This window comes from Sinohyriopsis cumingii, chromosome 16, assembly GCF_028554795.1.
Source record: "Sinohyriopsis cumingii isolate HCF-2022 chromosome 16, ASM2855479v2, whole genome shotgun sequence".
In the NCBI taxonomy this organism is placed as follows: Eukaryota; Metazoa; Mollusca; class Bivalvia; order Unionida; family Unionidae; genus Sinohyriopsis; species Sinohyriopsis cumingii.
The window spans coordinates 67,197,514-67,210,911 of NC_142976.1; the positions used below are offsets into that span (position 1 = coordinate 67,197,514).

The 13,398-nt window shown below is 39.6% G+C and overlaps 1 protein-coding gene across 1 annotated transcript in view; it reads left to right on the forward strand.

Annotated features, from left to right (window-relative positions):
• The window catches only part of LOC149780709 (WW domain-containing oxidoreductase-like), a 30,186-nt gene extending 26,393 nt beyond the window's left edge, over nt 1–3,793 (forward strand). The window contains exon 8 of the mRNA XM_089937755.1: nt 1,052–3,793. Coding sequence (XP_089793881.1) covers nt 1,052–1,237 — 186 coding nt within the window. The 3' untranslated portion in view covers nt 1,238–3,793. The remainder of the gene's footprint in view (nt 1–1,051) is intronic.
• The last annotated feature ends 9,605 nt before the right edge of the window (nt 3,794–13,398 follow it).

The window sequence follows — 13,398 nt, forward strand, 5'->3', positions numbered from 1 at the left end:
ATGTAATTATGACAATGGCAACTCGATATGTCTGCCTCATTACTGTGCCTTACCTATGACAGAGCCATCTAGACCTGCCTGCCTAATTACTGTGCCTTACCTATGACAGTGGCAACTAGACATGCCTGCCTAATTACTGTACCTTACCTATGACAGTTGCAACTAGACATGCCGGCCTAATTACTGTACCTTACCTATGACATTGGCAACTAGACCTGCCTGCCTAATTACTGTGCCTTACCTATGACAGTGGCAGCTAGACATGCCTGCCTAATTACTGTACCTTACCTATGACAGTGGCAACTAGACATGCTTGGCTCATTACTGTCCCTTACCTATGACAGTGGCAACTAAACATGCTTGCCTAATTACTGTACCTTACCTATGACAATTACATCTAGATATGTCTGCCTCTTTACTATACTTTACCTATGACAGATGCAGCTACATATGCCTGCCTCATTACTGTGCCTTACCTATGACAATGCCAACTAGACATGCCTGCCTAATTACTGTGCCTTACATATGACAATGGCAACTAGACATGCATGCCACATTACTGTATAATGCCAGTGACAGTGGTAACTAGACATGCCTGCTACATTACTGTACCTGACCTGTGACAATGACAACTAGATATACATATCTTATATTACTTTTCCATCTAGACATGCATGCATCATTACTTACCATGCTTGTGACAATGGCAACCAGGCATTCCTTATTACTATAAAATGCCAGTGACAGTGGCAACTAGACAAGCTTGCTTCATTACTGTACTTTACCTGTGACAATGGCAACAAAGACATGCCTGCCACATTACTGTACCTTACCTGTGACAATGGCCACAGGATATACATACCTCATGATATTGTACAATGCCTATTAACAATGCTTCAAAACTTTAGTGCACTTGCACCTAAGGACCTTTTAGCGTAGACTGAAGTCAGCACACATCTAAATCAGAACATAAAAATACTAAACAGAATATTTTTTCTTGTACTGTTATTACTTGTTTGACAGTTGGATTTTTTTTCTCTTCTTATTTCAGCAACAAGGAGCTGCTACCACTGTGTACTGTGCAACATCTCATGACTTGGAGGATATTGGAGGAATGTATTTTAATAATTGCTGCAGGTGCCCACCATCTGCTGCTGCTGAGGATGAGAATCTAGCCAAAGCCTTGTGGGACATTAGTGAACAAATGTTGAGCAAGAGGATAGGTCGGCCAATCTAGTGCAAATCATTAGCAACAATTCTGATGTGAAAACTAAATATATTTTGTATGCGCAAGGAAGGATACTCATTCTGCAAGCTTCAAAGCACTGATCTATGTATTCTTAGGCCACCTTTCCCCCAATCTTCAGATGTAAAAAACAGATAAGGGTTGTGACTTGTCTCCTTGACATTTATGAAATTTTATCTTAATCACTTACTGGGTCAATAAAGTTTCTAAACTACTTTGCAGCTGTGAACTAGTTGAATGCAAATTGTCACAAATTTGTGGTCAAATATTAATGTATCATAAATCTGTGTTTTTTTAAATAATAATATGCTACAATGAAAAAAAGTTATGTTATTAACACAAAAACACCAGAAAGAAATAAGTTACTTTGGACTGCTTCTGTGGCCTAGTGGTTAGAGTGTCTGCCTTGGATGCGGGAGGTCATAGGTTTGATTCCCAGCTGAGTCTTACCAAAGACTTACAAAAAATGGTACTAACAGCTACCTCGCTTGGCGCTCAGCATTAAGAGGTTAGTGTTAGGACTGATCGGCCTGGTGTCAGGATAATGTGACTGGGTGGGACATCATGGTACATGTCTGTGACATGATGCCCCTGTGCTAGGCATCACTATAAACTGCCACACTGCAGACATTGTAGTGATATGACTGAAAAGTTATTAAAGCTACGTTAAAAATCCAAATATCACACACACACACACACACACACACTCACACTCTCTCTCTCTCTGTGCCTTCTTGGAGACTGAATATGACATTTAAGCCAGTGAATTATTTACACCTCATTGCCATGGTCAGAGTTCAGGATTGAGTGTGTGCACTAAAAAATGTTTTATCAAAAAATTGGTTTGTAGTGAGTTAGCAAGTTTTCAGGTAAGACAAAATTTTACACTGAGATTTAAGCAAGTTATTAAAATGATTCAGAAATATTAAGGTGGCATCACCATGTCATCCCATTGATGCAGAATAGTAATTTAGCAGGCAAGATAAAGTTTTACCCTTTTAGTGGTATAAGGGTTTAAGGTAGCATATGCAAGCCAATCCAGTGATTGACACAGAGTATTAATATAACAGGAAAGAGAAAGTTTTACACTTGGACTGAACACATTATGACAGTGGTGCAGAGGGTTAAAGTAGCATGAACAACTCATTCCACTGAATAGAGTATTAAGGTAGCAGGTAAGAGAAAGATTTACATTTGGACTGAACAGATTATTAAAGTAGTGCAAGGATTAAGGTAGCATGAACAAGTCAATCCACTGATGCAGAGTATTAAGATATCAGGCAAGAGAATGTTTTACATTAAAGTGATGCAAAGTTTTAAGTAACTGATGTTTGATTTAATGGAGATTGTATTTAAGAAATCAAGAAAAACCTATTTCCTCAGAGTTTGTTTTCTTTTTCTTTACATGTAGATATGATTGACACTTTAGTTAAATAGAATTATAATTGACAGTATTATGTATAGCTATCTGTGTTTAACTTTTGTCCAAGATTGTAGACTGAATGTTTACTTGTTAAAAGCATAGCACACACCTGTATGTGGAGCTGCAAGGGGCTGATACGAGGTATATAGGGACACTGATAACCGAAACTCAGTAAGTCTGATCCTGAGGATTGCTATGATAATAAACATCAGCCAATACTCCATACATGCATCGTAGGAAGCGGGTATGAAGTATATGGGCATAATAGTACATTTAAATACTGACACAAATTGGGGGTCGAAAGCAAAGTTGTGAATGCAGGAATACCTCAGGAAGAGATATTCGGGGGAGTTTGTAGGTATGTGAAGAGTGTCCGACACCTGTATGTGGAACCACAAGGGGCTGATGCGAGGTATATAGGGACACTGATAACCGAAACTCAATAAGTCTGATCCTGAGGATTGCTATAATAACAAACCTCTGCCGATACTCTATTCATGCACCATAGGCAGCTGGTATGAAGTATATGGGCATAATAGTTGAGTACTTTTAAGTACTGACACAAATAAGGGGTCAAAAGCAAAGCTGTAAATGCATGAAACTTGGCAATGGCTATACCTCAGGAAGGGAGACTTGGGGAGTTTGTAGCATTGTGAAGAATGTCCGAAACCTATGTGGAGCCGCAAGGGGCTGATACGAGGTATATAGGGACACCAATAACTGAAGGAGGGGAGTCGGATCCTGAGGATTGCCATGATAATGTAAAGCCCTTTTTGGTCCTTAAGGTTGCTACATATTTTTGTACATAGGAACTGATAGTGTTATGTTAGAAAAGGTCAAAAGCTTGGGGTTGGGGCGATGGAAGAGGGGTTATATCATCAACATAAAATCGAGAACAATTTGACAATGTTTAATGAATTGTGAAAATAAATAAATAAGAGCTATAGTTATTGTGTACAACCAGATTATGTAATTCTAATATAACAAACTGGAAATGGGGGGCTGTCAGGTGTGGTGGGAAACAACTGTTAACAATCTATTTTTGTTGGAATAAATATATTATTCTTGTTCATTCGATATTGTAAAACATGCTATTTATAAAGATCCAAAATGTACTAACTTGACACTTTGCTTTTTCTTTTTGTCACTTTGGATTTTGGCGCCAACTGTACTCGTCAGTTGTCTGACCAACAATGACAGCGCTCCCCTATTTATAACCTTCTCACAGACACCACATGACACAATTCAACCAATCGCTGAATGCATGGCAACCCATGCAGCCAATCAGTGTCTTGTATTGTGTGCCATGTATTGCATTGTAAACAATAGTTTTGCATGGTATACCATGTCAACATTACAAATACATAAATTACATAACAAGAAGTATTTGAATACTGTATGACTTGTCTATGAAATGAATAAGAACATTTTATGAGATCAAGTTTATGTGAAATTAAACTTTATAATGATAACTTAAGTCTTGAATAATTGAATCGATTCATGTAGACGCGGGTTCTGCACTTGATGCAGACGACCGGTACTGTCACATCAAAACATGAATTGCATACATCAGTACAACTGTATTGCAATGATGTTATCACTAAAACATACAAATTACTTTCTTACAGTACCCTACTATCATTAGAGAGAATAATTGCGAATGCGAAAGTATAGAATCTCTAAATACGAAACACTCATGCTAATGCAAAATGGCGGACATCGTGATATAAGGATATACATGGACTTTTCTAGTCATGATTTTGCAGGTATTTTACATAGATTACAAATAGTAATAGCATAAGAGCATAATATATGTAGCAGATAAGCTAAACAGTACACTCTGAAAACTTTATGACAGACTTTCAAAGACATTTTACCGAAAGAACCTCTACCTCGAAAATAGGTTACACATGTTAAGATTGGTTGCCAGGATTGGCTGCTAGTTTGACAGTCGATAGACATTAGAGATAAATATAATTGCTATGCTTTGTAAGCAAACATTCTAATTCATATTCGTATTCACCATCTTTATAAAAACAAACTTAACGGAAGCAAAGACTGAAAATAGTATCCAAGTTATTGTGGTTCTAGCCATGGTCATTACACTCCTCTCCGCCAAGTTACAAAATTCTCCTGAATTTTCTTTTCACAGTAAATCAGATTCAGAGTTTTTAGCATTTTTTTATATAAAGAAAGCATCTAGTCAGCATCTAGGCGCAGGTTAACCCCATCAGTCTTTTGTATTAAAGAATCATAACCATTGTCACGACTTTCTGCCCCTTGTTCCAATATGGACAACCAATGTTTCATTGCAGGTTCTTCTCCACCTTCCTTGGCTACTTGTCTTAAAACTTCATAGGTGTAATATCTGCTTTTTGCCAAGCATTGGTCCTTTTTCCTCAAATGATAAGTTGCTGTTCCTGGTAGGGCCAGGAAGTTGAAGGTGTCTAATAGATCTAGCCTTTCCTGGGGTGGGAACTGCAGACCACTCTTTGCAGAAGATTATGCCATAGCTGTATATTCCCATATCAGCAGATTTCTGTCAGGGGTCATTCCCTCCCATCCTTTTGGTGGCCACTTGATGGATGTCTGGCCAATTGAAAATGTGATGTCTTCTTCAGGCACCGAGTTCCAGTCCCTCCTGGATGGTGGAAATAGTGGCATGCATCCTTGAGACAGCAAGGCAACTGCTCTGGCCTGATTTGTAGACATTTCCTCTTGGGGTTTGGTTCCATCTGTTTTGGATGTTTTAGCACACTGTTTGCGGACAGGAGAAAACTTTGATGGCTTCGATGGGAATGACACAGTGACTAATGCTGCTGGTAATGCTAGTTCTAGTTCCAGCTGCAAAATCATGGCAGACTCTGGCAAAGATGGTTCTTCTATCTCCCTAGCCCTTGCTCTTTTGGCTGGTTTCCACTCTGAGGAGATTGCACGGGAAACAGATAAAATGTATTCTGGTGACACATCAAGTGCATCTCTTACGGGAAGTCAGGGTCTGGTCAGACAGTGGCAGAAACTGGCCATCAGGGGCAGATGAAATATTTGGCATCAAAGTTGCCATTCTTCTAGCGATGGCAGCCATGGCCTTAGGGTCATATAGGACTTGATCCTTCAACAATGCTTTGTATTTTGTCATGGCCTGCAATACTGTTGCATTTATATTTTGTGGGACCAAGGAAATCTCACATAGGATCATTTTCCCCATGTCTGGTCTAGTAGGGTTATATGCATTCATTGTCATCCTCCTAATCGGACTGGAAATGCGACTCCGACAAGGGGGTGGCACCATCAAATCTGTAAGTCATGGCATTGGTCTGCTGGTCCTGGCTCGTCAGCTGGGGTGTGGGTTGGCGTGTATTTTGTCTACCTTCTGCTTCCCAGCCTTGTAGCCACTCACTTCTGCTTCGGGTGGATCTCATGATCTTCCTTGCCCATTCTAGTACTACAACTCTTGCTCTAATGACTCTTCAGGTCAGGTATGCGCTTCAATGTTCGCTCCTCGTGGTAGCACCATGGGCAGATAACCACCAGGTGAGCATGTGGTGCTGGAATCGTGGTTTTTCAGCTCTCTCTTGCTGTTGAAAGTTTTGCTGCATAGCCAACAAGTCTCCACCATTCTGCAAGGACACAAAAATGATTCATTGTTGGTTGCTGGAATTACTCTTTCTTCCAGCATATGTTATAGCTATATCACAGATTTGGAAGGGAGGTGGGGGATGAAAGGACTAATCAGGTTCTACATAATACATAAGGGTAATAATGCTATGTATTTCTGATTCCATCCATGTCAACTTTACTGATATGGAACATGCTCGGTTAATTAGTTCCTGTCAGGTCAGTGGTATAAGCAGGCACTTAATTTGTGTTTTGACCATTTCTTTCTCATTAGTCATGTCCAAACAAGGATTATCTTGTATGCTTTGTTGAACTCATTTTACTCAGCATGGGAGGGAACATGGTTGATCAGGCCAGATCCCTTACCATTGTATACCATAGGATTCATCTTTGCTTTGACTTGGTCCATCCTGGATCACCATCTGTCAGACTTATATTGCTCATACTTAATAATACCTCTAAGTTCTGTAAAATCTGACATGGCCCATCCCGGATCACCATCTGTCAATAAAGGCTCACTATAGTACTCATCAGTTATCATTGGAGACGTATATACTATTCCTTGAATGGTTACCACTGAGGGTTCATATACTTCTATACTGAAAGGAAAAGGAATATGTACCAAACATCCTATAGTTGTGGCAAACTAAAACTATAAATATATATATATATATATATATATATATATATATATATATATATATATATATATATATATATATATATATATATATATAAAATCTTTATGAAGAATTCAGATATCTGTCATATGCAAAGATGACTCTAACTTTGAAGGTTTACTGATCTTTACTAAACCAAGTAGGTGGGTTTCTACCCTGGTACAGCAGGGGTCTGTCAATATGGTATACTTTAGAGAGCTGTTTTGGTGACCTCTTAATAAGGTAAGTAACATCATCAATCTTCTTGACAACAACAAATGGTCTTTTCCATTTTGAGGTAAATTTGTGGCATACGCCAACTCTTTTGGATGCATGATAGATCCAAACTGGCTGTCCTGCTGTAAAGGAACGTTTCTTTACATGCAAGTCATAATGCCTTTTCTGATATTAAGAGTTCTTTCTAAGATATTGTCGAGCGATATTATGGGCATTCTCCATGTTGGCGTGCAGTCGTTCCAGATAGTGGTCTGGGCCTACTTCATCATCACTAAATTAAGATGGGTATGGTCTCCCTACAACTGCTTCCATTGGTAAGGTGACGTTTCTTCCCAGCATCATCATATTTGGTGTTTTTCCTGTTGTGGAGTTTATTGAAGCTCGATCAGCCATCATGACTTGGGACAGGTAAGTATCCCAGTGCTTTTGATCCTTTTCAGCATACATGGTCAGCATTTGTTGTAAGGTCCTATCAAATCTCTCAACTGTTCCATTGGCCTGTGGCCTCATACTAGTAGTTCTTGTTTGATCTATTTTCAGAAAGTCGCACATTTCTTGAAATATCTTGGACTGCAAGTTTTGGCCTTGATCTGTCAAGACCTTTAATGGTGTGCCAAAACAACATACAAATTCATTTACAAATGTTTTAATAATGGTGCTGGACTCTTGGTCTGGAATGGGGAAAGCCTCGCTCCACTTGGTAAAGCAGTCACAGACAACCAGGATAAACAACATGGTGGAAGGAGGGGAGGCGAGTGGTTCTTTCCGCAAATAATGTTAAAATATAAATGCAGCATCTGTACTGAAAAGAATGCATCTCCACAGGTGTATTAGTTATATGAATGATGCCTAACTGACACAATGTTTGATCACATGCTTCAACTCAGTCATCTGATTGGTTCAAGATGACAACGTATCTAAATTTAGTTACTAGCTTATTAACATCTATTGGCTGCAATGACATCATTTCTGGACAGAGAACCCTGGTAGACAAAGAGGGGCCCATCAAGGAGCCAGAGAAGAATGTACTGTGTATTACTTAGAGTACATTTATCCAATTAAATTGTAATTTAAATAACACACAGTACATATGTTCAATATAAACTTTATTGTTAATATAAATATTCTTTGGCATAATGGTGGCAAATCCTGTCACAGCACACTGCACCAGCCTAGCTCTAAATTGTTCCTATAGGAATACCCCAGGAAGAGAGACTTGGGGGAGTTTGTACAGTTGTGAAGAGTGTCCAACACCTGTATGTGGAGCTGCAAGGGGCTGATACGAGGTATATAGGGACACTGATAACTGGAACTCGATAAGTCTGATCCTGAGGATTGCTATGATAACAAACAGCCGTTACTCCATACATGCACTGTAGGAAGTGGGTATGAAGTATATGGGCATAATAGTTGAGTACATTTAAGTACTGACACAAATTGGGGATCAAAAGCAAAGTTGTGAATGTGGGAAACTTGGCAATGGCCCAAACGAAGTGACTATGGAACGGTGTGACTGTAACAAAGGCCCCCAATTTAAGGAAATGTAAAGAAAAAGAAAAATGATGGATAACGCAATAATGTGGAAAATACATGAACTAGATTTCAAACTGCATAATCCAGATGTGCCTAAAGGTATCAATATTAGATATATGTATTTGATAACCAGTTAGGAATTCACATGTCCACTAATAGAAGGTACAGCTAAAATGGAAATGTAGCAAAGGATGTGAAAATGAACAACTGGCATGAACAGCTACACAATGTCTCTGAAGTATTACACATTTGTATGATGGGATCTATAAGTAAAGAAGCGGAATAGTGCATTGATCAACACAAGTGTGTACCGACAAGTGAGGCACACGCTATGATATATGCCTCAACACAAAGCAAATTCTATTCTATCAGAGTGCCCCTGAATATATCTACAAGATACATTAAAGGACCATTGACCCAAGGCTGGATCAGATGGTACATCGTTACAGCCTTAGCAGCACTGGTATTTGCCGCAGTGTGGCAGGTATGTACATCATAGTGATGTGAATCATAACCTAACCTGAGCAAAACAGCCTCAATGGTAGCGATAAGGATAGTAGTTATACTTGATGCACAAGCATTGTCCACGAGAAACAGTGGATCACAGAGGCAAGCTCCAGCTAATATCTGAATACGATGGAATTTCCTCTTCACCTGGAAAGGACATCATAGTTCATATCATTAATATGATATCCTCATGTTGATGGTAAATATCATTCTTAGATGCTCTACAATACTGAATGAATAGGCATTTATCCATAAGAAATATCATGTCTGACATACACTGATTGTTTGTTGCAGAAATAATGGGCGCCACAAATAGCAAATTATCCACACTACAACAAAGCAAAAGAAACCAGTGCACAATTTGTAGAAATAGATCAGTGGACTCCATATCAAATTAGAGGCCCCAAAGAGAATGCCAGTTTGAACCTAACAATCCTTTTGGAAGGAATGGGGTCCAAAGCATGACACTAAATGTATGTACACAAATGTTCCTGAGCAGAAAAAAGATGGTTAGGAAGAAATCTAATGTAGCACATATAACATGACAAAGACTATTGTCCTAAAGTTAAAATAAAATGGTCCTCCGTACCATCTCCAGCTGTAAATGTGGCTGCACCATGACCTCCAGCCAAAGCGCTTTGCTGCTGCAGACTCAAATACTGCTCCATATTGGACATTGGACACAACCACGAGTTCCCAAGGATTGATATGTTGACATTAGCATGAACAGAGGTCACATCTTGAATCCTCAGGCAGTTGCATGTGGACTTTATCTGCAATGCTCGAACTGTAAATTCACCATATTGCAAGAATCCAAGAAATACCACTAGACACATGCACTGCAGCAACAAGTCCACAGCCGGTGAACTCCCTCTCACAACATAGGTGACAACTGCACCACCATCCTGTATGAAATAGGGAATCGGGACTTATTATGATATGTTGTTCAGTTTTTTCCCACAAAGTATACTCTGTAACCTATCTGACTCCTGAAATGGTTACTATGACCAAATAGTAGGTTATGGAATCTAATTCCTGCATGGTACAGCTTAATTGTGTTCTGTAGCTGCAGGCTGGTGTGACAGCCTATGACAAATTAAATCAAAACATCTGAGAATTTATTAAAGAGTACAAATGAACAACAATGCCTGACATTGCCAAAAATTTCAACAAACAATTGAAGCCATTTGTGTACACTGACCTAGTTAACAGACAGAAAAACACAAATTATTGTGCAGTTTATGTCAAAATAGCATGAATTCTGAAATCAGGGGGCATACAATATCCAGAAACATTTGTATTCCATGTCACAGAATGTCTGTGGGAAACTGAAGTGTTGTAAAATAGTTACGTCTTCAATGAACCCATAAGAAGTGCTCTTCAACGAACTGATATGGAGTGCAGTGCCATATGATATGGATGGCTCTTTCGGTCTGTGCACCCCCAAGCCTGCCAAACTGTGCACACAATATCCAGAAATGCTTGTATTCTATGTCACAGGACACCAGTGGAAGAATATGTTGTAAGAAGGTCACGTCTTCAGTGAACCCATATGAAGTGAAGTGCTCTCCAAGGAACCCATATGAAGTGCAGTGCCTGTATGATGTGGACGGCTGTGTCAATTTGTGCACCAATGAAACCTGAAAGCAGGACAAATTGGAAAGCAGAACCAGGCAGTAGGAAGTGCTATAGTAATGTGTAGAAAAAACTGAAGTCAGCACTGAATTACAAACTAGAAATTCTATTGCTCAGGTGGATTTATTTCTAAAGGCATCAGACTGCCACCTATGTAAGACCCAAATAGCTGCCCAATCCTAAAACTACGAGTCTTGAATAATTGAGGATTAAAACCACGCACCAAGAGCAGCGTGGGCAAGGATTGGTTGAACTCCTGTATAGTTATGGGCAACCCTTTCACAGATAAGGAAGAGTGGGTCCAAATGACAACCCAGCATTTGTAAATATTGAAGCAGCGCATGGCCAGGGCTCTGGTCTTTTGAATAGGAGGGTGGGAGTGTTTAAGGCAATAAAGGGTACCCATGGAGTGTTGTAATGCTTAATAAACTCGACAACTAAACCATTGTCACTGATCTGAACCTGAGAGAACTGAAGTTAAGTTTGGGTTCCTGCAACCAGGTTGTCTTACTGTCATTCCCCAACTCACAGGAATGCCCAAAATGCAAGTTAAAAAATGGACTTAAATAGACCTACACAGAAGGCATTGTGTGTGGATCGTGGCAGGACTTATTTTTTAGAATACATTGTCAATTGGTAGACTGGCATCTGTGTGCGGTAAAAGTTTACAAAGCAATTGCATTAGTTTGGAAAAATAAAAGAATTTGTTGGATCAGGGATATTATTCAGTGTGTGTTATCCTAACCAATAGCCAAGATATAGGTAGATAATGCATAGTGTTTTGCAAAAGATACAAATGAAAAGTACCAAATTTTTTAAACCGGGTAAGTGCTGTGGAGTTTTAATGTGGTTAAAATGATGCACTGTATTCTAAGCCTCCATCAAACAGGGAATGGGCACTTTATAGTAAAATGAAACAATATTACTCCCTGTCTGTTAATGTAGATAGCTCTGGGCCCTGTTCTGGGATTTTTTCTGCATAGGCTGGGTCAAAAAACCTGGTAGTTTTTCACATACAGGGCATTTTCAATGCATAGTTATGACTGCTGAGGTGAAAGCAGCCTCCATTTTTCTTGGTGACCTCGCAATATTGCAGAAAGTAGGTCACTAAGCCAGTGACATCATCCTGGAAGAATCTATGAACTTTCTTGAATTTGTAAGCAACAACGGCAAGGACTCCACTGCGTATCATTTGATTGTTTTAATGAAATTGGCTGCAGTTAGCTCAAATGCCAAACAGGTCTGAGATTATGTTGTGACCATCACAGATGGGATGGAAGTTGTCTTTAGCGTTGCATTGTTGTCAAAGATGGGGCCATCCTGCAGCAATGATTCTGCATGCCGAAAGAATAGTGTCCAATGGATCCGTGCTTCCCTCGTGCCAATATTCATGGAGTTCTTCAAGGAGTGATTACTTTCGGCTGATGTAACTACCATATTTTGCAGCACCACCACTGCGTACCCATCAAACCATGAGGCTCTCCCGGACTCCATGAAGATTGTGAAGCTGTTGTACCTCGCGGTGGTATGGCAGTCATTGTGGAAGATTGTGTTAATGCGGCGACAGATGATTCTAATTCAGTTAATTCTTGCTTGACAGCTGCCATGTCCAACATGTTTAGATCATGTGGTGTATCAGCTGTTTGCAGGTCACGTAACAATGCTGTTGAAGACACATGAAACACCCATCTGGTCACATGATGATGCTCTTGAACACAAAGAAGAATCACCCGTCTGCTGCACATTATCTCTGTACAGTTGAAGAAGATGCTTCTTTCCAATTTAAACTGAGACCTTGATGTTCTCAGCTAACTGTTTAACCAATTTTTTTAATGCAGTCCAATTTTCTGGAATGAGCGCCCAAGTTGAATTTGTCTTAGTGATGGTGCCCTGGTTAAGTTCAGTATTGCAAATGCTGGCCAAACATTTAACAGTTGTTACTGTTGTTGTGGGGTTTAACGCCATTTTTCAGCACACGATGGGCTATGCATGGCGGCCAGTATTAATGGTGGAGGAAGAACCCGGGAAAAACACGCAAAGAATCAACGACCCACGAGAAGGTACTGGCAAGCTTTCTCACATACCCACATTGACCGAATCCTAGACTCAGATCCATGCAGACAGAGGTGAGATGGCAGTGATCCATAAGGGAGAGCACTTTAGACCACTCGGCCACTCAGGTCCCCTTTAAACAGTTAGTCTTGATATACGAGAGGCTATTGTGAGTTGAATAAACATATGATTCCCAAAAGACGGAAAGTCACATGTGGTATCAGCAAACAGAAGGAGGACTGTTTCTTTCCACAAATAATGTTAAAAAATAAATGCAGAATCTGTACTGAAAGGAATGCATCTCTACAGGCGTATCAGTTATATGAATGATGCCTAACTGACACCATGTTTGATCACAAGCTTGAACTCAGTCATCAGATTGGTTCAACATGACATATCTAAATTTAGTTAATAAGATAATGATCATTTTTAAGCAATGTGTTTACTTGGGTTTAAGATCAGGACATTGTTTTTTCCCTTAGAAAAAA